The sequence below is a fragment of the Telopea speciosissima genome, chromosome 3 (genome assembly GCF_018873765.1).
Source record: "Telopea speciosissima isolate NSW1024214 ecotype Mountain lineage chromosome 3, Tspe_v1, whole genome shotgun sequence".
Classification (NCBI taxonomy): Eukaryota; Viridiplantae; Streptophyta; class Magnoliopsida; order Proteales; family Proteaceae; genus Telopea; species Telopea speciosissima.
Window position 1 is genome coordinate 7,762,662 of NC_057918.1, and position 27,316 is coordinate 7,789,977.

A 27,316-nucleotide genomic window follows, 5' to 3' on the forward strand; every position below is an offset into this window, starting at 1 on the left:
CGAAATCGAATTTAACTTTTAAGTTAAAACATGAAATTGTTTAATAAATGGTTTGATTACGAATTTTTAAATTGAGATTATCTAGTTAAATGATTTAAATTAAACTATCTAATCGAATAAACTGTTTAACACTCTTAAATGTACATAAATGTGCAAAAACCAAATAAAAGCCATTTAAAACCAAAATCGTGAAACAATTTAACAAATGGTTCGGTTATGATTGCAAATCTGAGATCGTTTAATTAAATGGTTTGAACCAAACCAAATCGATTACACCGAAAATCGAATCGATTAATACCCTTAGTTTGAGGTATCGTGTTGGATTTCAAATACGAATATCGCTAGCCATTGATCTCGAAACCATGCCAATATTGTATCAATAAAATAATATAGATCAAGGGTAAAACAGTCAAAATATTTGATTTTTCAGAACATTTGGGGAGAGCAAACTTGTCTAATACGGGCCAATCTATACCGATTCATATTGATATCGTATTAGTTTTGAAGATGACCGATACCTGATTCAATACTATGCACTAAAATCATGCTCCTTTGAGTCTTGAGAGTCTCATTGTGTTGTCATGAGAGTGCATCCCTATTTAAGTATGAGATCATTATCATGTTTTAGGTATTGGATATCAGCGGATGAGTAGCGATATATGGGGATGGTATTAGTTGATATCGGTCGTATCAAACAGTTTTGCCTTCAATGATACCATTATCATGGGGTATTTTGAGAATTATACCTCCATGTCCATACCGTACATCGATCCAGTATCAGCTTAGGTATTAGTATCAGTATTGGGAATCCGATACATAAGAACATGATTGTTATCAATATCCAATATAAGGATCAGTTGTATCGGCCAAAGGATAGTCGATCGCTTGATATGGCTTAATCAATCCCCACCACTTTAAGACCTAGGACTGTGACCTTGTTTAACTAATCGATCCTTATAGACATGACAAACGCCATGAAAATCCCAAAAATTACAGATTTCTTTGATGCAAAGGCCAAAAAGTCTCCGAAAGAGACTGATATTCTTAGTTACAAAATCAAATCAACATTGGGGCCATTGGGGATTTCTCGGCCTCAGATTTCACCCTTATTCTTGTCATGTCACTTTTAGAAGTCAACCGTTAAGGAGAGAGTGTCCAAGTTCTTATATGTATTAAGACTGTTCAATAATTTTGCACCAATTGAGGGAGAATTCTTCCTTCTCTAACTGTGAAGGAAAACTTTGGCCAGTAATAAATATCGGCTTGGGAGAGATGGGTGCACACTCTTCAATTTGATAGATTTATTTCTAATGTGTGACACAAAAACTCTCATGACTATAGCTGTCTCCAAGACTCTGATGGGTATACCATAATCCAATAATGTAGATGACTATTGGGAAACGTTTCACTCATGGTCTGAGGAATTGGAATCGGATTGTGTGAATTGACGACACCAATCCCGGTTTTTGTCAATTCTGTGAACCCTTTTTTGAATCTATTGGTTTCATATGGTTTCAACCAATTCCACTGACTTCTTGACCGATTCCAATCAGTTAAGAATCAGAATCGATGGAAATCGATCCCATCCCTGATTCTGTTATCTTAAACCTTAGCTTCACTTCAGCAGGAATTAGTTTAGGTGATATGTAACACCGTTTCTATGCACTTAAACTTAGCCAACATAAAGGAGAATCCAATAAAAACTGAAAAGAAGAGGAAAGAGATGTGCTTCCTGAAAATAAATGCACCATTTTTTTTCCCTCTTTCAATTTCCCTTATTCTATTGCCATAAAATGGCTGTTCTGTTTGCAAACAAGAAATTATATGCATGCAATCATACATTTACAGACGCTCTTCTGGTCATGTAGAGTTCACTGTAAATCATGCAGGGACAGGGCTTAACTTAGATGATGGTTGTACACTTGCAGCAAAGTTCCGAGCCCACAGATCATAGTGTATGATCTCCTCAAGAGATGGGTTCGTCACTAACTCTGACTGGTGCTTATTGCAGGTTAGCTCCACAACTTTGAAAATATCCAGGTAGCTGATTCTGAAAAGTTCATGGCACATGCTTATCAGGAGATGAATCCAATAGTCTTAAGAAAATCAGCAGCATAGCTCATTGTGTTATTTTAGTTATTCCAGCATATCTGATCCAAGAATTAGTAATGTTGGAAAAGCAACAAGCTATAACAAATCAAACTGAGGGTCAATGATATGAACAATCACCCTACAGAATATAGAGTGGACATAGAGGTTTCAGAAAACATAATCTGTTTTATTCTTTCAAGAGGCATTCACACCCCTCTTGAGATCATGTTAGGTTAATCAACACTCTTTTCCTCTGTGTTGATCTTCTTTTCTTCTTTTTAACAAAATAATATAACATTGCATATAGCACCTAATGCAAAACCAAAAACTTTTACTGGCACCATTAACACTATCCAAACTAGAACGAAATAATGGAGACTACTTGATTAAATAAATAACTTCAGTGACAACACTCGCTTTTTCAACAGCATTGTTCTTTTCAATCAGATAGTTAATGGAAACTTTCGGCCAAGAAGGAACCATTAGTTTCTACTATTATTAAGTACAGCATAGCTTCACCTACGAGAACATAATTTTTTTTTTCAACGAATCATGCTTCTAAGAAACTTTATCATAGGATATTATGATCCTCTGATATAGTTTGACCTTGTCATTTGAAGTCAAAGAAAACTAACCAGGAAAGAAGCTAGCAGTTTTGCAGTTAATTTCACACTCTTTAAAGCATTTGTTCGAAAATTTAATTTTCAGTAACAGGCTGCTAGATTATTTCCATGGCAAAAAGAGAAACAGTTCCATACATTCTTAGTACATAAATGTGACTTCAAATTCTATAGATCCTCTGTAGAAGATGTAAGCCTCTTGACAAGGAGGAGTACCAAAAAAGAAAATACTTGATAAGAATGGACAAGCAACAAAAGAAAATAAGTCACTTAACTGTATAAGGGTTAAAAAAATAAGAAACAAAAGTACTTACTTCTCATCAATAAACATCTCCACAGCTTTCTCATTTGCTGCACTCAAAACTCCAGTCATTGTGCCTCCAGCCCGTCCAGCAGCATAGGCAAGATTCATGGATGGGTATTTCTCATTGTCAGGCGCTTTAAATGTTAGGGAACCAAGCCTGCATAATATCATGAAAATTAGATAAAAATTGTCCTTTCTCACTATATTCTAGAATTATCGGCACATGCCTGTACTTTGATTGACAGATGCACCGTTAATGTTTTCAAGTTATGAATAACACCAGAAATACCAGAAAAACCACCTCAAATAATAAATTTGAAGAAGTAAACAGAATGGATGACCAAACTAATGGGTGAGAACATAATAGGAAGGTAGTGCCAAAGAATTAGAGAAGTTTCACCATACTTTTGTGATTTAATCTATATTCTTACCTTTCTTTTTTCTTTGCATTGAGAAGTAATATAACCCATTAAACAATAATGTACTTACTGCACTGCTATATTGAGAGTAAGAGTATAGTGCTATGAAAAAGAAAAGAGGTCCCTACTTGCAAAGATCAAGACGAGGCCAAGTTATCTCAGAGCAGTAAACTCTGTCTGGCCATGACAGTGTGTAAAGAATTGGCAGACGCATGTCAGGCCATCCTAACTGGGCCAATACAGATGAATCCTGGGAAAAACAGGAAAAAGAAATCCCGAACTATCAGTGCATATAATCTGGTGTAACATCAAATTTTCAGTTTCTTGTAACTTCAATCCAATGCTCCACAGAATACCTCCCCCCCCCGCCCCCCTTAAAAAAAAAGAGACTGACTAAAAATTAAGGTTATCCTTTTAGAATTCTATAACACAAGGAAAACCACAGAGAAATAAATTATCAAAGAAATAACTGTGATGGTGGAAAAAGGCAAGAAATGAACCTGGGTCTCAACCATTGAGTGTATAATTGACTGTGGATGAATCACAATCTCAATATCATCATATTCAGCCCCAAATAGATAGTGAGCTTCAATGACTTCTAGGCCCTGTTAAGAGGGGGAAAGTTGGAGTGCAGGAAGGAAAAGGAAGCTGGGTTTTAGCATTTTAGGTTCTCAGATGATGCATGATTTAGCAGATAACATAATAAAACATGAAAAGAAAAAGAGGGGGACAAAAACTAAAAAGCAATTAGACAACTACGAAAAAAGCAAACCTTGTTGAAAAGGGTAGCAGAATCCACTGTTATCTTCTTTCCCATAGTCCAGTTAGGGTGTTTTAAAGCATCAGCAACTTTCACTTCTTTCAATTTTTCAACAGGCCAATCCCTGTCAGGGAACCACAAGTACCTGGTTAACCCTAGGTTCCAAATGCTGGATCTATAATTAAAGGAAGAGTGTAAAAGATATGAGCTTTTTAAATCTATGTGAAATAACTAAATAATCTATCATGAATAGATTGACATCTGATTTTTTTACTCATTTCACTTTCCTCTAATCAAGAGAAGAGGTCATATTGAGAACGATAAATACCAGATTTCACGTACGGATTTAGGTCACATGCAATGGTGGAATTATTGAGTGCTTAGAACTATAATCTTAATTCATAAATAGAATAAACATGTGCACATCTTACTTTTGCAGAGGCAATTGAGTGCAGCAGTAAGGATGAGTGATATGATACCAATTAGAGTCAGAACACTGAGTGGTAGACAAAAAGTGGGGGGAAAAATTAGTGAAAAAGGATATGAAGAGCCTATGCTTGACAACTAAACCTTAAACATAGTCAAATGATGAAGCAGAGTCCATGTAGCTGACATCAGTTAGTTAGGAAAAGGGCTTACTTAAGTGTACATTTAATTATAATTCAAGTAATATCACTTTTCAAAGAGAAATAACCAGAAATCATCTTCCATGCTTCTTGTTTCCCTCTAATAGTGGCATGCCTTGTGGGGTTTGAAACACTTGAGTGGAGTTACAAGTCGTATGAATTCACACCTGAAAGCTCCTCCTGAAGCAGTCAAAATTATGCGTCTAAGTGCACCCTCCGGCAAACCCTGGATACACTGGAGACAAGAAGATCTCTCTCAGCTTCTCTAATCAGCATTGATAAAAGATGGAATCAAAAGGATGCATCTAACATGAACATGAAATCGTTAAACAAGTAAATACCAAAACACATGTTTTTCGTGTTATTGCAAACAATTAAGTCCACAATAAGATGGAAGAATCTCAAACATATATCCATAATTTATAGGGCGGATAGATACTCGAGGAGGGGGAGAAGGGAGATACCAGTAAGATAACATGTTCAGAGTTCAGACCTGAAAAATTGCAGAATGTTCAGAATCAGCAGGAAGTATTTTCACTTTATGCTTTTGAGCAAGTGGAAGCACAAAAGGACCCCCAGCAATCAAAGTCTCTTTATTTGCCAATGCTATATCTTTTCCTGCTTCTATTGCAGCCACTGTGGGCTACAAAAACAATAAAGAAAGAGCAACGATCAGCCTAATGTCTTATTGGTTCCCTTTTTAACTCATTGTAGTTATGATTGCTTATAAGTAATGCATAATTTATTCAGGACATTGTTTCTTCTCCTTTTGTTAATCACAAAGGAAAGATAATTAAAAAAGCATTGCAAGATAAATCATGGTTATCGATGCGATCAAAGTTATTTTTCAGATAGCAAGTACCTAGGTTTTCACAAGTACAGTGTAAAATCAATCATGCAGTGAAGTAGAAGTACTGAGGCTTTTACCTGTACCACCAGGCCAAAAAGGAGCCAGATTGCACATGATTATGCCAACAGTTTTTTTTTTGTTAGCAACAGCAAAATAATTTTGTAGGAAAAAGAAGGAAAAAACAAAGGAACAGGGCATAAAAGCATCAAATTAATCCCACAACCTTACAAACTATGATCACTTTTAGAAGAACTCTTTTCCTTCCATAACAAATCTGGGTCTACCACCATCTTCCTCCTACCATCTTCTGGAGCTGCTACATCAGAACCCTCTAGGTGGTTCAGCGAACTCCCACCATCAACTTGGCAGTCACATACCAACCCAGATAGCACTATAGCAGTGTTGTTGGTTTTGGCCTCAAAACACTCAGATCGGTGAGGCCCTATCACTCCCCAGATTCCATATGCATGTTTTAAGGACCAAGACCAGCCACTAAATGAAATCCTAGCATTGAAAATATCCACATGTTCAAGGTGTGCCCAAATTATCTTTTGGGACCTACCTTTTCCAATCACTCTAATGAATACAACAAAAATTACATGGACGAGAGTCTAATCGATTAGGAAAAGTAAAACAACAACAACTCAGCCTAATCCCAACTAAATGGGTTGGCTGATTAGGAAAAGTAAAATTTGAGATATATTTTTGTCATTATGAAATTTTGTTTAGACACTAGATAATCCTAAAGAACATTTTAAAACAAAATGGGAATTGATTTAAATATTCATTTTCTGTGAGCTTAGTTAGCCAACTCCTCACAAGTGAGGTACATATTGTCAGAATCAAAGGATGGCTTCTCTACTTGTTAGGGCATAAAGCATACATTTTACCATATTGGACAGAGTTACTCGGTGCTTTCTTATGCTTTTCAGGTTTTAGGTGAATTCTTGAGAAAATGGAGGAGATGATGCTAAGGAAGTGTTTTTAAGGTGTTTAAAGGTGTTAATGGCTTGGATGCGTAGCCCATCGAGTCAGCTTCAGAATGGTTTAAACGGCACATGATTCCGAGTTGAAACGAAGAAGTTACGGCCGTTTCCGTAACGAAGCACGAAAATGGTCTATAGGGGTTTATTTGTAATTATTGACAGTCGGCTGGGGACAAAGTGAAGCAAAAGTTCAGATTGCAGGGGCCTTAACAGAATTATTAGAAGTTACATTTCTTGTACCCGAAAGATTCCATTTGGAGGGCTCTGGACAGTCCAACTTCAACTTGAGATATCTTGGGCTCCCGATCTCCAAATTGGACGAAATTTGGGTCTATTTTGGGTGATTTTTCGCAAGGAACACAATGGTGAGGCCTATATAAGCACCCCATGCTCCACGTTTCCTGAAGAACAGAATGGGTATTTTATTTATTTTTGAAAGAATCCTAGTCATCACCCTTACTCTCTCTCTCCTCCAACTTCTCAAGGGCACTTCTGGAATTCTACTTGGGATAGACTTATTTTGAAAGATATTCTCACCTATGGAAAGTTGAAAAATCAAAGATGCTTTGATTTTATTGCTTGGAAACGATATCTACAAAGAAAAGGAAGCACTTGTTAGAATTGGAAGTTTACTTTTCTAGAAATAGAAGGTCTATGTAAACAATCTTCTCTTCTTCTTCTTTCTATTTTTTTTCTTTTTTCTTAGGATTCAAGGCATTGTAAAAGAGGAAGGAGAAGAGAATATTCTCTTTTCTTAGGGAATATTTCTCCTACACTTCCCTCTTCTCCCTTCTCTTCTCTTCCCCCTATAAATACCCCTTGCCCTTTGGGTTGTAAGAAGTTAGTTTTTAGTTAGTTTCTAGTTAATTTTAATTCAGTTTTTTAGTGTAATTTTTACTTCATTCACTTAGTGAAATTTTTCTCTTTCTTTTCTAGTTCTAGTTTTGGCTTAAGTTCTTAGTTTTGATTTCATAAGTCTAGTTTAATGGTTGTAATAGTTTTAGTTTAAAGCTTCTTAGTCTAAGTTCCTATGTTGATGACAAGACATGGAGATTTAGAAGAGGAAGCCATGGTGAGTTTATTCAAGTATTCAAGCACATCAAGGTATCTCATTCTCTAAACCCTTAATCTCATTCTCCCTTTCCTCTATCTCTCTCTATCTTCTTCTTCTTCTCCCTCTATTTCTTTTATTTTTTTTATATGGTTGTGGTATGTGGATGCACTTTTATTCCCTTATTTCTTTTTATGTGATTATGAAGTGTGACTGCGTTTTTATTATTCCTTTCAATTCGCTTTAGTTTGATAGGTTAGATGCTCATGCGTTATGACGCCAATTTAATCCCTTAATTTTGTTAGATGCTTATGAGTTAGGATGCATTAATTTTCATTATTTTAATTTAACACTTTAATTTGGTCCACTTTGCATTACTTTTAAGTTAATTAAATAGAGTGGCGTATATCTCCTTGTGTTCGACCCGTAGCTACGATTGACCCATACGCTTGCGGTTTTATTTTAACTCAAACAAGCTTAGTTAGCCAACTCCTCACAAGTGAGGTACATATTGTCAGAATCAAAGGATGGCTTCTCTACTTGTTGGGAATGTCATGGGCCGTAAGTGTAAAACCTATCCTTTATTTAATTAGTTGGATATTATTGATTTTTTTTTCTATTTTTTATCATCAATACATTGTTATTTTACCGAAGTTAAATGTATTTAAAAATAATGTGAACTCATGTGAGCATTGAAGGGCTCTTTTGTCCAGCTTATTCTAGTATCTAAACATCCAATTTTAATATGTTAGATCAGTTGTAATGAATCATTCTGTTTTTAAGAAGGGTAGGGAGGTGGGAAGGCAACTTGCATTGGTCATTTTTTAACCTTCTGGAATACAATTTGATAAAATTTATGAAAAAAAATTCAGAAGATTCCCAGCTCTTGTTAGCTTAGACCTCCCTTCCATTTAGTAAGGGATGGGACAGCCCACAAGCAATCCTGACAAAAATTTAAGAGGAGGGGTCCATGTAATGCATGCCAACAATAAAAAACTCATGATGATCAAACTAAAGGATTTCAGTCTTTACCTTCAAACCCGCACAACCTACTATTCCCGTTACTACAGTAACAGCATCCAGGTGACGAGCAACCTGAGGATGAATGAAAACAATGCACTTTAATGGATGATTTTGTCTACCATCCAAGAAGCAAGAGAAGTGTAACATAGCAGCCAACCTCTACAACACCTTGCTCTCCAGGAATGATCTCAGGCTTGTGCTCAGCATCAGCCAAAGCCTCCTTGAGTTCATCGAGTAATGATTCGTTTCTAACAGCAACCAACTGAGGCTTGCATCTCTTCACCTGTTATGGTTTTTATTTTTAATGCAGAAAAGAGGAAAAGGAAACTATTCAGCATCCAAAAGAAACTTGATTTAGGGGCTTCTAAGAATTTAAATACCCCAAACTTCACCAGAAATTTAACATTAGACATGTGATCACCTGATCAGCAAGAAGAGTCACATTGGAACCAGCTGCCAGTGCCACAACCCTGAACTTATCAGGGTTCTCAGCAACAATGTCCAAAGTCTGAAAGCAGCAAATTACAGGAATGCAAATGGTATACATTTAGGCAACTAATACCCAAAATTATTAATATAGGAAAAAAAACTTAAGTCAACTACAAGGAAGACCAAACAAAATTAAGTCAAACACGGACTGAAAAAAAAAAAACTAATGTAGTAAAGGAGGAATAGCTCATCAAATTGCATGGAAGACCCAGATGTAAACTTAGTAAGTTCTAAAGGAAGGCGCATATAAGTGCGAAAGAAAATAAGAAAATTGTTAACTTATTTATTTATGGCAAAATATTAATGTCACAAGGGTATGTTACTTTGCAAAACCTCACAAGGCATCTATTTTGCCACATGGGCAGATGATGTATCCATTCTGACTGTTGGACAGCTCAGATCTGACTTGTAACTTCCGGGAACGTCACAAAGGTTGTCACACACTCACACCAACCCTTAATTTATTCATTTGGAGATATAGTACCTGAGTTCCAATAGAACCAGTGGACCCAACAATGGAAATAGGCTTTGGACCATCTGAAACCTTACATCTCAGCTCTGGAACAGCTCGCCCTGGCCAGGCTGGAGGAGGTGGCTGTGCTGAACAACAAACTCTTCCACCAAATATTGTTCCTTTTTCGTTTCTCTTCAAAGAAAATCCTCCTGTAAAGTGTAAACCTCAAATAAGACCAAAATTTCAAGTCCGTCGCCTGACAACTAAACAAAATGATATAGCAAACAGATCAATTCTCCCAACCTGCCAATAAGAAGCAAAAATGCATGCGACAATAAATTGTTGAAACATGAAAAAACTATATTGCTTCTGAGCCCATAATCGGTTGAGTACTGCATCACAACTGCAAGATCATGCATTTGAGTCCAGCCTACAATCTCTCTACGAAAAAACAGCAAGGGGAGAAACATACACAAACATCTCTCTCTCTCTCTCTCTCTCTCTCTCTCTCTAAAGCCATAAAATAAAGTAGTAATTCAATATGTTCATGAATTCATATCCCAACCCAAACAACAAGATCTATACTGTTACACTTCAAAACTCCCCAAATTCATGAATTCTCAATTTATTTTTCAAAGAGCAAAATCCATTGTTTTTGGACATAAGTAGAAGCCATGGAAAAGAGAAATCGAATAACCAAACACAATGCAAGCAGCTAAGAAAAGAGAAATCGAATTACCAAACCCAATGCAAGCAGCTAAGTGTTCTTCTGATCAAATTTACATAATTAAAAAAAAAAAATCAACAACCCAGCAGAGTAATGTACTCAACTACCCGAAAGATCCCATATAACACTGAAACACTGAAATACGCTGAAACAAATCTTTGCAGAAGCCAGTCAACAAAGTCCAGATAAGGGCAACAAACCGAAACAAGCTCAACTCATGATCTGAGTCAATTAATTAAAATCACACATGTAAGCAGCTAAGCAGCTAAGAAAGAGCGATAGAGAGACAGAACAAGCCCTTTGATACTAAAGAAGAAGCGAAAGAGAGAGAAGAACAAGGAGTAAAGATCATACCAGTAAGCTTGAGAAGGTTGGTTTACTAGAATCCAGGAAGGAAACACCCCTTATTTCCGGAGGAGAAGAGAATTTCAGAGCCATCACCACTGGAAGAACGAAGATCAGAATTTGTAAACGAACAAGACTAATAGCAATCCAATATATATTTGATTAAATATTCATACAAAATCAAATTAAGCTCGTGGGGACTCACTGTGTGTCTCCATGTTTTATAACTCTCGGGACGGGCATTACAGGTGGCCCCCATTACCCATTATCGTTACAGTTACAGTTGGCCCCTCTCATTACGAAAGGTCCAAAAGTAAATAAATACCGCCCACCATGGGCAGAAGATCTCTGCCACGCTGCGCGGCCCCTGCAAAACCGCGGGGCCGGAGCCAATACGAGAGGGTAGGCCGGCGAGGGATTGGCCCCGTTGTAGACGTGCCTTGGTATCTACATGCGCCACTTGTTGGGGGGCATGAGAGAGTTCGTCAAATAAGGGGTGGAGTTTATCAAAAAAAACAAAAAAAAATAAGGGGTGGAGAGAACAAGTGAGGAGTGTGTGAAAGAGGGAAGGGAAGGAGAGAAACTCTCAGAAGGTTGAACACCTTGACAGAGTCTACAATCTTTTCCCTGATATTAAATATAAAAGGGGTTTAGTTATAAGAGAAGAAAATAAAAGAAAAAGCATAAAGACATAAAAATCATGATGATGTAATGATTGATTTATGTATCTATTGAATCTATCTTGGCGGTCACCTCCACCAGGTTTCGTTAAGCTGAATACTGATGCCTCCTTTCCAATAGCTGCATCTAAGGGGGGTATTGGTTTTTGACAAAAGATGACTGGGGTATTCCGCTATTGGCAGCATTCGGTAGTGTTTATTTTAATACTTCTTATATCGGGGAGGCAATTGGTATCCGTACAGACTTGTCCCAAGCCTTATCAGCAGATTACAGAAGAATTCAAGTTGAATCAGATAGTGTGAAGGTTATAAAATGCATTCAAGATCCTGCTCATCTCACACCATTGCTTGCGGTGCCAATTATAGAAGATACCAAAAAGATCATCGGTCTCTTTTTTGATGAATGTAATCTTGTATTCCAAGGCATATCATCTCTATAGCTGATACCTTGGCCAGAAAGACTCTGTCAATTACATGTCTTACTATATAGTATATGTCCACTCCATGGTTGCTTCTCCTTTGTGAGGGAGAAGCACTAGATGGCTCATGCTCCTATCCTCAATAAATTAATTATTCACCAAAAAAAAAAAATTTTAATCTTTTCTTGGCATCCATTTTTATTTATCATTATTATCTTATTAATATAAAAGCAAAATTTGGATAGATGCATGGTAACAACATGGACATATTGCCAAGCTAAACAACACTTCTCAATTGATATTTGTCACGTCGTATTCCATGTAACCATAAAATTTGATATATTAATAGTCATTATCATTCTTAATCTATCTATAAAATTACATCTTAATCTTAATTTGTAAATAATAAAAATACATATCCATCGAATGGAAGCATGGGAAGGATGTTGCATGATTCATACATGAATCAGCACGTACAAGTCACATGTTAATGGAATCCTTTAAAAAAAAACATTAAAAAAAATAAAATAAAATATGTGAGCAGACGGACCAGGATCCTCAGTAATACTGTCGGGTGTACGATGCACATCCTACGACACAGCAAAAGATTTTTATCCTGGGCGGACCATGCAAACTGGCGGTGTATACAACTCCTTTTTTGGGTTTTCCCCCACTTCAAATTTTACTATCGGAACTGTCCACATCGGTGCCAAGGTGCAAGTCATTTAGTGCTTTCGTGAATGATTCACAGTCTTCTGTTTTTATTGTCTGGCAATTGACGAATATGCCTAGGAAAGATGTCTTTTCCATCAATGGCTGATGCATGAGTGTCACGTTTTTCTCTCTCTCTCTCTCTCTCTCTTTTAGGGCATAAGTGGTGAAATGTGTGTCACGTTTATGTACAATAGGTAAGAAAATGTGTGTCACGATAAGTGCAATAACTGGAAAATTATTCACCTTCCAGTTTGCTGGCCGGTCCAGTTCCACAGTTCCTCAAAAATAGGGATTGGTGGACCCCACCGGGCAAAGGGCTTGGGCATGAGTAGAGAGGTCATTTAAATTTCTTTGTTACCACCGCCCAGTGCGCAATAACTCCATCCATTTTCCTCTCTCATAGCTAGGTGTGGCCACCTTGTTGAATTTCGAAATCAATCTTACCAAATAAAAAGGTCATCTATCCTGGATCATTCCAAAAATTTCAGTTTAAAATGGGAAAAAGTTTTCATGTTGCCATAGTGCAATTTCATTTTCACTGCCTAATCACGTGGCCCTTTACCAGTGCGGGGCCAATGAGAACGCATATAAGGGCATTAACATGGATGTAACTTTTTATGATTTTAAAATATATATATATATATATATATATATATATGAAAACTGTCATATACATAAACTTATAATCACTTAATTCATATCATATACATACACGTCAGATATGTATTTGATATATATTTATTCCTCTAATTTTCCCATACATAAACGAGGTATGTATGGGTTCTTATTGAGGGGTGTCAATAATAATACCTAATTTATGTTTGAGATTTTTAATTTGTAATATTACTTTTTTTTCCCCTTTTAGTATAATCGACAATTTTTTTTTCTTTCTATTGGGAGTAACAGTGACATTTTACACGCATATTCGAAAAATGTGCATGACAATGACGTTTTTTGATAATGACATAAATAATAGGGGAAGGGTTACTGTTCTGCTCGGTCACGTGGCTACTACACCAGTGTAGGGTCAATGAGAGAACACACAAGAGCGTCCAATAGGAGGATAAGGGGGTCATTTCACCCCTTTGTTAGTGGGCACAAAGGAACACGATCAAGTACTGTTATTTTTTCCTATTAATGATATGTCACTTTTAAATTATTTTTGAAAACCTTTTTAAACTATTTATTTTAAAGAACTTCGGAGAATAAGAAGAAAGGACAATTAAAAGAAAATGCCGAGTTCTCACCCCCAATAGAGATTGTAAGCTTAATGCATGAATTTCAAATGCCCAATGCACGTTTCCAAAACCCTAAGGCCTCGTTTGTTTAGAGGGGAAGGTGGGGGTGGGATTGTTGGAAAAATGGAACGCACATGTTGTTGGGGGTTTTGTTGAGGTGGGAATGTTGAAGTAAAGCTATTTTTCCCTTAATAGTGGCCAAAGTCCCACCAATTTAATGGTGTTTTGGTGGGACTTTGAATAGATTGCGGGTAGGATTTTGAAGTGACATATCAACAGACAAAGCATTTAATGGTGTTTCCTGAGTTTTGTAAGTTCACCACCCTAGTATAACCAAACAAGATTGGAGTGGGATTTTAAAAGGGATTATTATCATCTCCAATTCCTGAAGCTTGTCAGTGCGACAGTGCTAGGTGGAGATGCTGACACATGGTAGCTCAGACATTCAACGGTCCAAGTTCAACACAATCAATGAGCTTGGACCGTTGGATGTCAGAGCTGGCACATATCGGCATCTCCACCTAGCACTGCTGCATTACCGAACTTTAGGAAATTGGAGAGGATAATTTTCTATTTTGAAATACCAGATCAGCATTTTCTCATCCCAATTCTCCTATCCCATTTTAATCCCCTCTAAAGAAACGGGCCTAAACCTACATGATCCCAAATCACAATAAAGAGTAGACAAACAAAAGAAACGGCTCCAATACAATATCTGAAGGAAGCAGACAAATTACAATTGTCCCCATTTGATTCTCTGATTCGATTCGAATCGAATCGAGCCGAGAAGGCGGATGGTGGCCAACGTAGGCAACCAATAAGAAACTTCCTTTCCTCTGGTTGTAAAGCAAGGAGAAAGGCCCCTGTGGAGCAAACAACAGGTTTTAGAGAGGATTATGCCACGCGGCAGCATCATAGGGGTTTTATCACGTGATCGGTGATTTCTCTTCCCCAACACCCAAGAAGAAGCGCGAACCTCACTCTCAAGTCTCTCTACTCTCTAGTCTCTCTGACTCTATCGCAAATCAAAAAACACATAAAGACCAGTAGACCACAGCAGAACTAGATCCGTACACTTCGTTTTCTTGATTTATCAAAGAAAACCTACTGAATTCTTCTTGAATTCACTCGCCATGTCTTCTCTGCAACTCTCCAGTTGCATGTTTTCCAATGAATCGTCATTTCCCTGCAATTTCTATGACACGGGGAAGATTGCTCAACCTGCATTGGATTCTTCTTTTTGGGGTAGAAATTTGTGTTTGGCTAAGCAAGGTTTTGGAATTACTATGAGAGAGAATCTCCATCTCGGTAGAAGAATCACAAAGGTTTATGCAACGGTGGATCTCCCCCCGTTTAACTTGAATCTTAATGAGTATATGGTCACACTTGAGAAGCCACTGGGAATACGCTTCGCGCTTTCCGTCGACGGGAGGATCTTCGTTCATGCTCTCAAGAAAGGGGTCCGTTCTTTCTACTGCATCTTGATTCTTTGAATCCAGAGTTTCTGGTTTTGTTGAAAATGCCTCTTTCTGGTGTCAATTGAATTGGATTCATTAACTTGTCTTGACGAATAGCTTCCTGTTCAATTGTAATTTTGGATGGCTTATACTGCTCTTGTGTCACTGATTTTTGGCATTCTAAATCCTGTTTCGTAGGGCAATGCCGAGAAATCAAGAATAATTATGGTAGGTGACACCTTGAAACGGGCAAGTAATGCGCCAGATGGCAAGCTCCCTAAGATCAAAGACTTCGGGGATACACTGTATGATTTTAATTGCTATTGATTTCTATTTAGTGCTAAAGCCAAGCTAGCATGAATTCTTATGGATTAAATACTGATTTATCATACCACGTACTTCATAAATGTCTAGTTCCTTGTTAAGGTTTGACATGGAAAGCTATGGAAAAACAATATATATATATATATATATATTCTTATTCTTAATGGATTACTAAATATCTACGGCCTTTGAAGCAAAAATAGGTTGGGAATATCTGATTAGTTCCTTAACTAGGAATGCATACTGCATACAGAACAATGGTGCTAATGTTGACAGTAGCTATGAGAAAGAAGATAATAGATGTTCCAAGATTTGTATGATGGATAATGTAAGTAATCCTGCTTGAAGCCTAATGTGTAGTTGCAATCTTCCACTCATTGTAGCTCCTAGTTTGTATTCCTGCTATTACTATACACATCGAGTCATGTGAAAACTTGTCTTTGAATTTTTCTTTTCTTCATCTCCCATGTGCACTCCTGCATATGCATTCTCTTGAGGATCTGTTTACAGTTCATTTGAAGTGAATCTTGAATTGGAAAACATCTTTTGTATACTCCCCTCCAAGAAAGCTGATACGTTTGGTTGGCAAACTATGTTGTGTATATATGTAATTTTTGTTTTAATGAAATCATCTACGATTTTTCTCCACACTGGCTAGAGTGCCACATTTGTTGACTCATAGCCCTAATAAATGGCTATTCAGGCTGTGTTTGGTAGTGTTCCAGCGAAGTATTTCTGCTGTTCTTTTGTTCAGCGGGAACAATAATAGAACAGAAACACGTTTGCTAATGCCAGATCATTTTTCGCTTTTTCTGTTCTTAACTAACAAACCAGCCAATTGGAACACAAATTTTGAGAAACAGAAACAAAAATGAAATTGTTTCTCTGTTCCAGAATCACTTCGAATGGGGCACACAAACACACACAGAAACCGTCCTTTCCGTCCTCTCTCATCTTGCCCCCTCTCCCCCATCCCTGCCACTGCTACCGCCCTCTGCAATTCGCACTCCCACTCCCATGCCCTCTCTCACTCCCACCCCACGCCCTCTCCCTGCATGAGTTGATGATGGAGTCAAGGACACCCCCTACCGGAATCTGGCTATGACGTCTTCAGGAGAAAGATCCGGTTTGAAGAACCTTTTCTTGATGAAGGAGTGTATCCCCCACTTTTGGGCAGATTAAATGAGGAAATGAAAATTCAGTTATTTTCAATACCTCCAAAACTGTTGGCGTTTGAGCTAACAGACGAGGTGTTTCCACAGCACCGTAAACGTGTTGGTAGCTGGGTCCCTTTAATAGTCCCCAAAGCATGATATAGGACACTGGACGTGATACAATCCAAATAATTTGTACGTTCCATGGTATAAGCAATGGAGGACTGATAGGCAACCTGACATTAGTGATCCGAGATTGAATTCTGAGCTTCTGCAATGTATGAAGATCATAGATCTAGGGTTTTATGAAAACACAGAATCAGAACTGTAAATTGGATCTCACAGATTGACTGGCACCAAGTTTGAGTGAGCTCCCAGGCCCCAGCCCACATTTGATAAGTAACCGATGAGATACCGTTCAAAGCGATTGTCGCACCAGAGATTTAAATGGTGTGAGGAAGAAAGGGGTGAGTATGATTAAGAGTGTAGCAGCTGATAAGAACATCCCATGATGCTGGTCTCTGCCAAGAGGAACTGAAGAAGACAAGAAATGGCTCAGTCAAATGCTGGTCTCTGCCACATTTGTCTTTGGTCCCTCATTGGTGCCCTCACAGGTTCTGGGCCCGACTGGTTTGCCTAGGTTGAATTTGGCAAGAGAGAATGTCTGAGCTTTCTTCTTTTTGGACTTGGGGGTGGTGCGGTAGCGGCTGTGAGGGATGGGAAATTGTGGTTGCCAGAAGGAATCGAAGGTAAGATCAGAGGGCAAAACAGAAATACTTCTTACTCAGTGTTCCCAAAAGTGTTTCTTCCTCACAGAAGTATTCCTTAAGAATAGAGGAAAAAATTCTGTCTCAAAAACATTCCTGTGGAACAGAAACGTTATCATATGGACTCTTATTCATTATGAATAATGCTTGAGGAGACCCTTTGTTTTTAATGAATAACAAAAATTTTATCCTCAGTGTCTGAAAATAGGGTGACAGTGTAAAATGCTTACAGAAAGACATTAAAAAGGATAGGTTACAAACTGACTGCATCCATATCTGCTTACCCAGCTTGAGGAGACATTATTTTATACTGCTCAGACCTATAACAGAATCTTGTTCACGCTTCTCCTGTCCATATGGTCAACTAATTGGTCAATAATATCTTTGATTAGCCACACCCTAAGATCACATTGATGAAGTTATTGTAATTATCAACTACAGCGCTCTTTCCTGGACTGTCCCATCAATGTTCAAAAGATATGTTATTCAAACCATCCATTGGCCTCCATTTTTTATTAGAAGTATCCTTGGTTTGAGACTGGTAACCTGTCTATGCAAGCAGCAAATATATTATATTAGGATACCTAGAATCACCTTGATTTAACTATAACGATCATCCACTACACGGCCTTTTCCTAGGCTGCCAATAAATGTTCAAAAGGTACCTATTTGATGATCAGAACCATCCAATTAACCTACTCTCAGGGTATCAAATATCCTTGAAGTGTCCACAGGTGGGACTTGAAACCTGTTTCTGCAACCACAACTATGCTTGGTTGGCTGGTGAAAATACCCCCATTGCATTTTATTTTGGTACTCTCTAAATTAGTACTATTTTTTTTTGTTTGAAATATCTTAGTTCAGTTGGTTACTTCACAATCGTTGATGTCTCTGCAGGAAGCTGCTGGATGAGAAAGGAGGATCTTTTAGCCTGGTCCTTGAGAGGCCCTTCTCTCCTTTTCCAATTCAACAGCTGCTTCTTATGAGTGACACCGATGTTTTGTTCAATAGAGGTCGTCTTCCTATGGCTACTTGGAATAGAACTATTTTGGCTTCCCATTTGCAGCCATCATCTGAGCACAGTGGCAATTCTGGGTTTATTACATTTTCCTCAAAGTTTCTAAGCTCACAAGGATGGAAGCTTTTAAACGATCAAAAGCAATATCTCGACTTGCAAAAGCAGAATAGCTTTCTTACTGCACCAATTAACCAACTTGTTTGCATTTTCTCTGAGGAAGAGTCTGGTGATGTTGAATGGGCTCACGGGAGTTTCCCTTTGGCAGAATATATTAAAGCACTTGATCGATCTAAAGGAGAGCTTTATTATAATCACTTGCTTGGTATGCAATATGGCAAGGTGCGTGGATCCGCTTGTTTTATGCATTATACTTGCTCCAATAAGAGTTGTACTACTTTTTAATGTGACAAGAAGTTATCATTTCACACCTGTTCATTAGCTCCTCATTCTCTTGAGGAATTCATTGCATTATGTGATTGTTTTTTGGTTCAAATATAGATCACTTGTTGGGATTCAATTGAGGATCCTCTTTTCAAGTGAATTACTTCCCACTGTTGTGCGTGTGTATGATTGTAACTGTCTTATTTCTTAGTGTGTGTGTATGATTGTAATTGTCTTATTTCTTAGTCTTTCTATTGGAAGGGAAGGAAAGAAGTTCTCTGTAAATTCAAAAGTATGTCAAAGGCATCTTTTGCTTGATGGCTGCTAATCAGTGATTGTGTATGTCAGAAATATGCATTTTTGTTGTCTTCAACCCAGAAGTAAGATCTTAGAGGTAGTGATTCCAAATGACTTTTGGATGCTGTGATGGTGTAACTGGAATAGCAATGGAACTTTTAGAAGTGCTGATAAATTAAGAAAAGGTTGGGAGCACTACAAACAGTGAATATGGTAGTGCATACTAAAACAATTGGGAACACCTGGAGAAAAAGAAAATTAGGTAGAGATAAAATAACAGGTAAATTCAGGTTAATTATATTTGTATGTTGGCTTCTTAGTCCATGGCAATTTTTCAAAAGCTGCGCTGAACTGGATGGTTGGACTGCCAAACCATGAACTAGTCTTAACTGTGGGTGTTCTAACAACTTGAACTGCCATTTTGCTGGAAACAGTTTACTTGTTCAAAGTCAGTCCAGTCCTGGTGGTTGAACTGTGAGGCTATCTCATAATAAGAGAATAAAAAACTGAAACTAAGTTACTGACCAAAAGTTGAACTGTAAACTTCTCTGTGCGTCAAATCAACATTACCATTAGCCCACAAACCCACTTGCTTTTAAGAAACATATTTCTAATTATCCGATTTTTATTGTTTTCTGGTCAGACCACCGAACTGGATGGTTGGACTGTTGAAGTGTCCAACTGATGGTCAAGATGGTCTGACTCGCGTTTTGTTTTCCTGAACTGTTCCATGGTATTGATAGCCCCCTTTTGTCTGGTAGCTGTTAATTTTCTTGGCTTCTTATTCCTCACTGATGAAGGAAGGAATATACTTTCTTATTTAGATCATTTCATTGCTTCTGTTGCCTACTTGAATTGGCATAAAACTAATGAAAAGGACAACCGGTTGACAACATCAACGGAAGGGCAAAAGTTATTTATTCCTGAACTAAAAAATATAAGCTTCCGTACTTGATGGTGATCATAGAAAATATGTTAATGATATGAAGTCTCTGCAGCATCTAATGCATCGGCAATGTGGGCCAGGATGGATCCTCTATCGTTGCATTGAATCATTGGGTTTAGACATTACTTCGGCGATTCTTAATCATTTCAAAATTGAAGCAACATACCTTTGGTGATTTCTTTCTATCCAAGAATCAGAGGAACGACTGATTCATGCGTGACATTTTTGGTCAAAAAAAACAACAGCAACAAACTCAGCCTTATCCCAACGTAATGGGGTTGGCTACATGGATCCAAACAAGATTTTTGGTCGAAAAGCTTTTACCAACTTCGACAAATTTTCCTTTTGGATTTTAACTGTGTAAAATGGATGTTATCTGAACATTAAATTTTCAAATTATTCTAATTTATTATTTGAACATGATGCCTTTTATCTTGATGCTGTTAGTATCTCATTTTCTATTGCTTTTGATTTGTCTACAGATTACTGAGCAAATATACATGGGATCATGCATACAAACAAAAGCAGATGTGGAGACTTTGTCTAGCGTTGCGGTATATGCTATGAACCTTTTTGTGTAAAACACATCACTCCTTCCATTCCAATTTTTTCTGTTCAAACCTCTGCTACAGAGTACACACAATAGATTATGCTTTGAATGCTTTGTATCATTTCGCTAGTTTTGACTTCAAAGAGGGAAACTTCTTAGAAGACCTCAGTTTTTGTGAATTTTAGCCAAACAACTCCCATGTCTTTGTCATGAACCATGAATAACATTTGATAATTATGAAATGGTTTCTAATTTTATGTTTATTTATTCCTAAAGCATATTTTAGTTGTTTTAATTGAATTATGTGTTTTCTAGTACTAAATTTTGTGTATACAACATCATACAATGTACCGTGTACACTACCAACATAGTGTCCAAAGGCAAACTACCATTTTGTATGTGTTATTTTACAATATAAGGGTTCCACTTATGTTTAAAGGGCAATATAAGGGTTCCACTATGTTTAAAGGGCCTAAAATAGGGTTTTCTATAAGTTTTGAGAACTAATTTGTCCATTTGGGCCTCAAAATTGAAACCAGCAACCAAAACCTTCCAGGTTTCGACCGAAATTTCGCGAAATATTTCCGTTTCAAGCTTGGTTGAAACAAGGCTTGAAACCGAAACCTTGAACCTTGAACTAGAAGCCACATAAGCAATTGAACCCCCCCCCCCCTCTCTCGCGGCGTGAGATTGCCTATTGTGAATCAGTAATGAGGGATTGGGAGATCACCTTTTTAAAGCAATAGCTGATCTTCTGCTTGCATGAGGTCAGGGAAAAAATTACCATTATTAGAACCTAGGAACATAGTTTCTCTCATGAGTCATGACACGTGGATTTGACATTTGGGTGGTAAAGTGTCTTTGCTACTACCATTGGTTTGCCCCCCCCCCCCAAATCTTTATAGTGTGAAGTGACAAACAATAGCTTCCTCACCTTGTTCCAAGCTTTTGACTCTTCATAGTCCTTTGAGAATTGCACATATCATTGGAGAAACTTATTCTTTTTCTACCAAGATTGAAGATCCTGCTCAATAGTTTCCCACGTTCAGCCAACTCCTTTGCAGGTACTAGCACAGAGGTGTATTATTAAGATGTATGTTGGGGCTTTGAGAATATGTGGCCATTTGCCAGTAGTCAATTCTTTGCCAAGGTCACTTGGATGGAAGATTGCTTTAAAGTTATAAAATCTTGTTTTAGCATCTCTCTCTTTATTTGTGTGTGTGCTGTTGATCTTCTGCGATTGACAAGCTCCGCTGCATACTTTCTTAGTATTATCTTGTCGTCTTTGACTCTTTGTTTTTCCTTGTTTTTCTGCCGTTAGTATATCGCTGCATGTGTTTGTTCACCTTATTTTAGTGATCTTCTCTTTCACTGCTGTTGATCTAGATCTACTGCACTTGATGAGCTCTGCTGCATACTTAGCATTGTGTTGTCTTCTCTGTTTTTCTTTTTTCATTTTTTTCCCTCCCATTGGTACATCGCTGCATGTGTGTGTGCGCATGTGTTTGTTCACCTTGTTAGGTGATCTTTCTCTTTCACTGCTTAAGTTTTAACAGTTACATCACATTGCATCAGGGAGTCACTGCTGTACTGAATTTCCAGAGTGAAATTGAGGCCACAAATTGGGGAATCAATTCTGAATCAATCAATCACGCCTGCCGCCAATTTAATATCCTTATGATCAATTATCCTATAAGGTAATTCATAATTTTTTTTTATAAAGTTTTGTTATGCCACATTTTGATAATTAATTGAAGTAATGCTCACACTAGTGGTGCATGTCTTGTCTCTTGATTGAGATATATGTATTAATAATTCTTCAATTGAGGAAGGAATAATCAATCTAATGGAATATGGAATTGTTGGAAGTCCTATACTTCTTTTATCATCATATGGTTGTCCATGATCAATGGATTTTGTAGTCTTTTTTTGTATTGCAATCTGTTTTCAGCTTCTTACTTGTGATTGACTGACTATATGCCCTTGTGATTCTGTAAAAGAGCCCCCCCCCCCCTTCTTTTGAGTGTGCGATTTTTCCTCTGAAAGGTTTCAATCTTATCTTTGATATTTTCTGTTCATTATAAGTGCTTAAAATTTACTGCTATATTCATGCAGCACTTTTCTTGGTTTGTGCCACAGTTGTTGGTAATAATAGGTTGAAGGTAAAATTCCTTGATTTTATTTCTTTTGCAGGGAGGTGGATTCCTTTGACTTGAGGAAGAAACTTCCATTTTCTGTGGGGCTCCTATTACGGCTGTTGAAAAAGAACCTTCGTGTTTTTGTGACTTGTACGTCTGGGTTTGATAGATCCCCAGCTTGTGTGATTGCATACTTGCACTGGATGACAGACACTTCGCTTCATGCCGCTTACAATTTTGTCACTGGGCTGCACTCCTGCAGGCCTGACAGGTTCTGTCCTCAAACCTGACTCTCTCCCTTAAATGTGATTGTTGTGGAAATGAAATTCTAGTATCGATGCAGAAAACACAAAAAAAACAGAAAGAAGAAACAATCACACAACCACAACGCAAGGATTTACGTGGTCCAGCAAGGTGCCAATCAGGGTCAGCCAGGCCCGACCCTGAGGGCGGGTCAGGGTTGGATTTTTCTGGCCTCAGGTCAGGGCTGGGTCGGGTTTGGGTCCAGCTAAGGGGACTTAGGGTTGGGCTGGGGTTTTAAAAGGCCCGGCCCAACCTGACCCTGTTGCAGCCCTAGTTCCTGAATTACCCCTATCTTTTGGAATCGATTCCCAGCGTATCCACCCTTTCAATTGCTTTACTCTTAAGGGTCTTACTTGCTTTGGAAATTACAGATGTGCCATTATTCTTTATATTTGAATTGTTTTTTAGTGTTTGAGTGGGCCCATAGTGAGCCATCAGTGTGGTTATTGAACCTGAGGTCGCACGATGTGGTCTAGGTCAGCTGTATATGCATGGGATGGTTCATAGTATCCTGATAGAGCTTTGACATGATTCTCCAAATGTAGAAACTGGGAGGGAGCTGTTGCACCATATATCCTATCATTTTGGCAGTTTGTAGATAGGAATATGTTCTTTATTTATAATTTTTTTTTCTTTTAGTGTTGATATGCCAAGCCACTATTTAGGAGAATGCACTTTTTACTCTGATGTATGGGCAAACTCAAATAATATTTAAATAAATGTGTATGGATGATGGAGAAAACAAACTAGGAATAAGATCAAATATAAAGAAAATGGATTATGGTTTCAGGTCACTCTCACTGTGGTATCGGTGTATAGATTTAGAGATTTAAAGGTTGGGAAACTCTTGATATTGCATCTTCAAGGTGAAGGTTTGAAAGGTTTATTGTTACAAGTCTCTCTGGTGTGGGTGCACAACCCCTTTTCTTCTTTACAATGGCTTGCATGTTTCTGATAGAAGGTGTAATCAGATCTGATTAAAGAAACTTTTTGAAGACAGCTGGTAAAAACATTCGCATTTAATACGCGTTTGTCTGTTTAGTTACACAGCCTTATAATGGATTTTTGAATGCAGACCAGCAATTGCCTGGGCAACATGGGATCTTATTGCCATGGTAGAAAATGGAAGGCATGATGGACCTGCAACCCATGCTGTGACCTTTGTTTGGAATGGCCAAGAGGTGGAGCTTCATTTCAACTTTGCTGGAGACTGAACTTGGAGGGGTTAAAGCATGTTGAGCTTCATATAATCTTTCAAAGAATTGTAATACATTTTTCATATCAATTGCTGTATGTGTTGTTATATAGGGGGAGGATGTGCGTTTGGTTGGAGATTTTACTGGAAATTGGAAAGAATCAATTGAAGTAGTCCACAAGGGTGGATCTAAATATGAAGCTGAAGTTAGACTTCCACATGGGAAGTAAGTTTAACCTTACCCTTTTTTCTCCTTTGAAGGAATCTGAAGTTTTAAGCTTCTATAATGATCCATTTCCATTAACTTCCACTAGTTAACAACTTATCCTAGTTCATGCAGTTAAAAGGTTCATTATGTGCTGATATTAGTGATTATGTATAGAAAATGAAGGCTGAATTTTAAATATTATTTTCATCTTTCTTGTGAGTCATTACAGTCCAAAAATTTGTTTTTCCATTTCAAGGTGTGGAGTTTTGCTACATGAAGATTCCAAACTTTTCTCTTTACATATCGATTGTGTGGTGAATTACCGTTAAATGTGATGACAATGCTTGCTGGTAACTTCTTGGTACGCTTTAGATTTTCTTTGTTTTAGCCATGGGAAACCTGAAAGCTCAAGTATCGACATGTCAAACATCAATTTTAGAGAAAAGAAATCCATGTTGCATTTTATTGGGATTGGAGTACCTCAAATTATAATCCATTCTATTCATTTATTGAACTATATCTCACAATAATGGCCTGTGTAGAGTGCATCGAGTTATTACCAGAGTTGTCAAGGCATCGCCTAGACATTGCCTAGGCACCGCCTCGGCGTCCAGGCTCTTTCTTGGGTCCAATATGATGGCACACCTTGTTCACACTTACACGAGTTTACGTTGATTTTGTTTATTGCTTTGTTTTTCAATGAATATGCTTATATTATATCATATACTTTGTTTGTTGATTTTATCATTCGGTCATTACTAGCATAATTATATCATATTGCATTGATGTGGCTTCTATGTGGCGTTTAAGCATAAAAAGGGCGTACCCAGTGCATGAGGCTCTCGCCACTGCGGGGTTTGGGGAGGGTCATAACTCATAATGTAAGCAACCTTACCCTCGCTTCACGGAGAGGCTGTTTCCCGACTTGAACCTGCAATCACTAGGTCCCAATGGAGCAACCTAGGATGCCTTGTTGCCTAGTGCCCCTCCAATGCCTTGGGTTGTCTAGTTGCCTTGACAACTATAGTTATTACTTTAGTCATGCACACAGTGAATGGTTTTATAACCTAGAGTTGGAAACTAGATGCAGATGACGTGCATACAAAATTGGGCATGACATTTGGTGTGTGCCATACAGCATATGTTCAGCAATAATTGACCTGCATTTTAATTCCTTCCCTTGGAGTGGAGATGATGCCAATTTTTACCCTAATAAGATTCAGACCATCACTAAGCGGTTCTATGTGTGGTAAGCATAATCTGATCAATGTTACTGCTGACCTGGCTCTGCTTTAGCTTTGAACTTCAAGTAATTGTAATGGTCTTTAGGGCAAAAGATTGCTGTCTGGTTGTGTAGTGCCTGCACCAGCACGGGGGCCAATAAGAGCGCGTGCAGGAGCATCTGACTGCATGGGATTTTTTGTTCACTGGGGGCAGGCTGAGCTGTAATTTCACGTGGTCCTGTGTCTGGGTGCAGGAAGCACACGACCAGTTAGCGTTCTTTGTCCCTAGACCTTATTAAAGATATTTGATTACGTGAGTGCTCTCCTATGCTAGGGTTCATTGTGATTAAATATATATGATGTGGAATATTGTATTTAACTCAGGCACATTCACACACAAAAGCAAACTAACTGAAAAAGGTTCATTGAGATGTGATTATGTAGGCTACTGTAAATGAGTATATACTTTATGGATGTGTCAGGTCCTTTATTTATCATAAAGGGAAATTCCTGGTGGAAAATGTTTGTAGGTAGATTTAAGCAAGGAAAGTCTAGCTTTAGCTCAAATCTACCATTACCTTTAGCTTGAGGTAATGTTGTGGTAACCTTTTTCTGTTCTAGGCCACAAGCTGTCTTTAAAACATAAAATTATTACTGTATTATAGTTGTCCAGGTTATGTGATATGTAGTGCTTTCTGCCTAATCGCAGTTGAAGTCTAACCACAGTTAAATTTCATTTCATCCTTCTTGGAGGATTCAGTCCCAAATATCGCTTAATATCATTTAGCAATAAATATGTAGGCACCTTAAACTTCAGCACAGCGTTTTATCAATCAGTGCATTATGGAACATTTTGATTCATTGGCTAATTTCTAGAAATAAATTGCGTTCATTACCTTCAGGTACTACTATAAGTTCATTATCAATGGGAATTGGAGGAACTCATCGGATTCACCAACAGAAAGTGATGAACGCGGAAACCTAAACAATGTAATTATAGTGGGGGATATTGCCAGTGTGAGGCCTAAGGTTCTGCAACAGAAGAAGGTAAGTGTTCTTATAATGTAGGATTGCCTGAAATCATGAAAGGGATACTTCAGAAGGGCAAAATAAACCAATCTTTCTGAAAAGAAAACACGAGATTCCCAGGAGGAACATGAATATGCCATTTTTAAACATCCAGTTTCTGCTGCCGATGATGTACTTATTGTGCCTGGTTAATTTGCAGGACGCCATGGTTGTAAAGGTGATCGAGAGACCACTGACAGAAACCGAACGTTTTATGTTGGCAAAAGCAGCTCGATGTATGGCATTCTCTATCTGTCCGATCACGCTAGCTCCCAAATGAGTTCACTATATGTCCATCCACTGAATGAATGAATGTTGTATATGGTAGTGTGTCTCTCCTGTACATATCAAACTCGTAATGGCTGAGGTCACAGCTTTGCATAGCAACCATAGCAGGCTGTCACAATGACAGGGAGCCAATTCTTTCACATAATACCCAGATGGCCTGCTACAGATTCCCAAGGAGGTGCATGTAGTGTCAATCTACAGAT

The 27,316-nt window shown here is 37.9% G+C and overlaps 2 protein-coding genes across 4 annotated transcripts; one reads left to right on the forward strand and one right to left on the reverse strand.

Annotated features, from left to right (window-relative positions):
* Window positions 1-1,640: 1,640 nt before the first annotated feature.
* Window positions 1,641-10,853, reverse strand: LOC122655592 (1-deoxy-D-xylulose 5-phosphate reductoisomerase, chloroplastic-like). The gene is given in 13 exon segments (XM_043849823.1): window positions 1,641-2,050; window positions 3,026-3,172; window positions 3,563-3,684; window positions 3,935-4,039; window positions 4,207-4,318; window positions 4,988-5,055; window positions 5,314-5,463; window positions 8,740-8,802; window positions 8,888-9,013; window positions 9,152-9,238; window positions 9,704-9,882; window positions 10,755-10,775; window positions 10,778-10,853. Coding segments are annotated over 13 exon segments (1,410 nt in total). The 5' UTR covers window positions 10,839-10,853; the 3' UTR covers window positions 1,641-1,881.
* Window positions 10,854-14,749: 3,896 nt separating this feature from the next.
* Window positions 14,750-27,156, forward strand: LOC122655591 (phosphoglucan phosphatase LSF1, chloroplastic). Of its 3 annotated transcripts, none has more exons than XM_043849820.1 (10): window positions 14,752-15,256; window positions 15,452-15,558; window positions 18,510-18,855; window positions 20,623-20,694; window positions 22,266-22,387; window positions 22,884-23,099; window positions 24,207-24,312; window positions 24,440-24,552; window positions 26,660-26,804; window positions 26,986-27,156. In XM_043849820.1, the coding sequence occupies exons 1-10, from the start codon at window positions 14,930-14,932 to the stop codon at window positions 27,103-27,105; spliced, it is 1,674 nt and encodes a 557-aa protein (XP_043705755.1). In that variant the 5' UTR covers window positions 14,752-14,929; the 3' UTR covers window positions 27,106-27,156. The 3 variants fall into 3 exon arrangements, with proteins under 3 accessions (XP_043705757.1, XP_043705755.1, XP_043705754.1); XM_043849819.1 differs by having other exon boundaries at window positions 14,753-15,256; window positions 18,396-18,855; XM_043849822.1 differs by lacking the exons at window positions 26,660-26,804; window positions 26,986-27,156 and adding an exon at window positions 26,288-26,502 and having other exon boundaries at window positions 14,750-15,256; window positions 18,396-18,855.
* Window positions 27,157-27,316: the final 160 nt, after the last annotated feature.

Coding starts and splice junctions, on each gene's coding strand:
- LOC122655591 (XM_043849819.1), top strand. CDS start 14,930: ATGTCTTCTCTGCAACTCTCCAGTTGCATGTTTTCCAATGAATCGTCA. Junction 15,257..15,451: donor TTCATGCTCTCAAGAAAGGG/GTCCGTTCTTTC, acceptor CCTGTTTCGTAG/GGCAATGCCGAGAAATCAAG. Junction 26,805..26,985: donor AGGTTCTGCAACAGAAGAAG/GTAAGTGTTCTT, acceptor GTTAATTTGCAG/GACGCCATGGTTGTAAAGGT.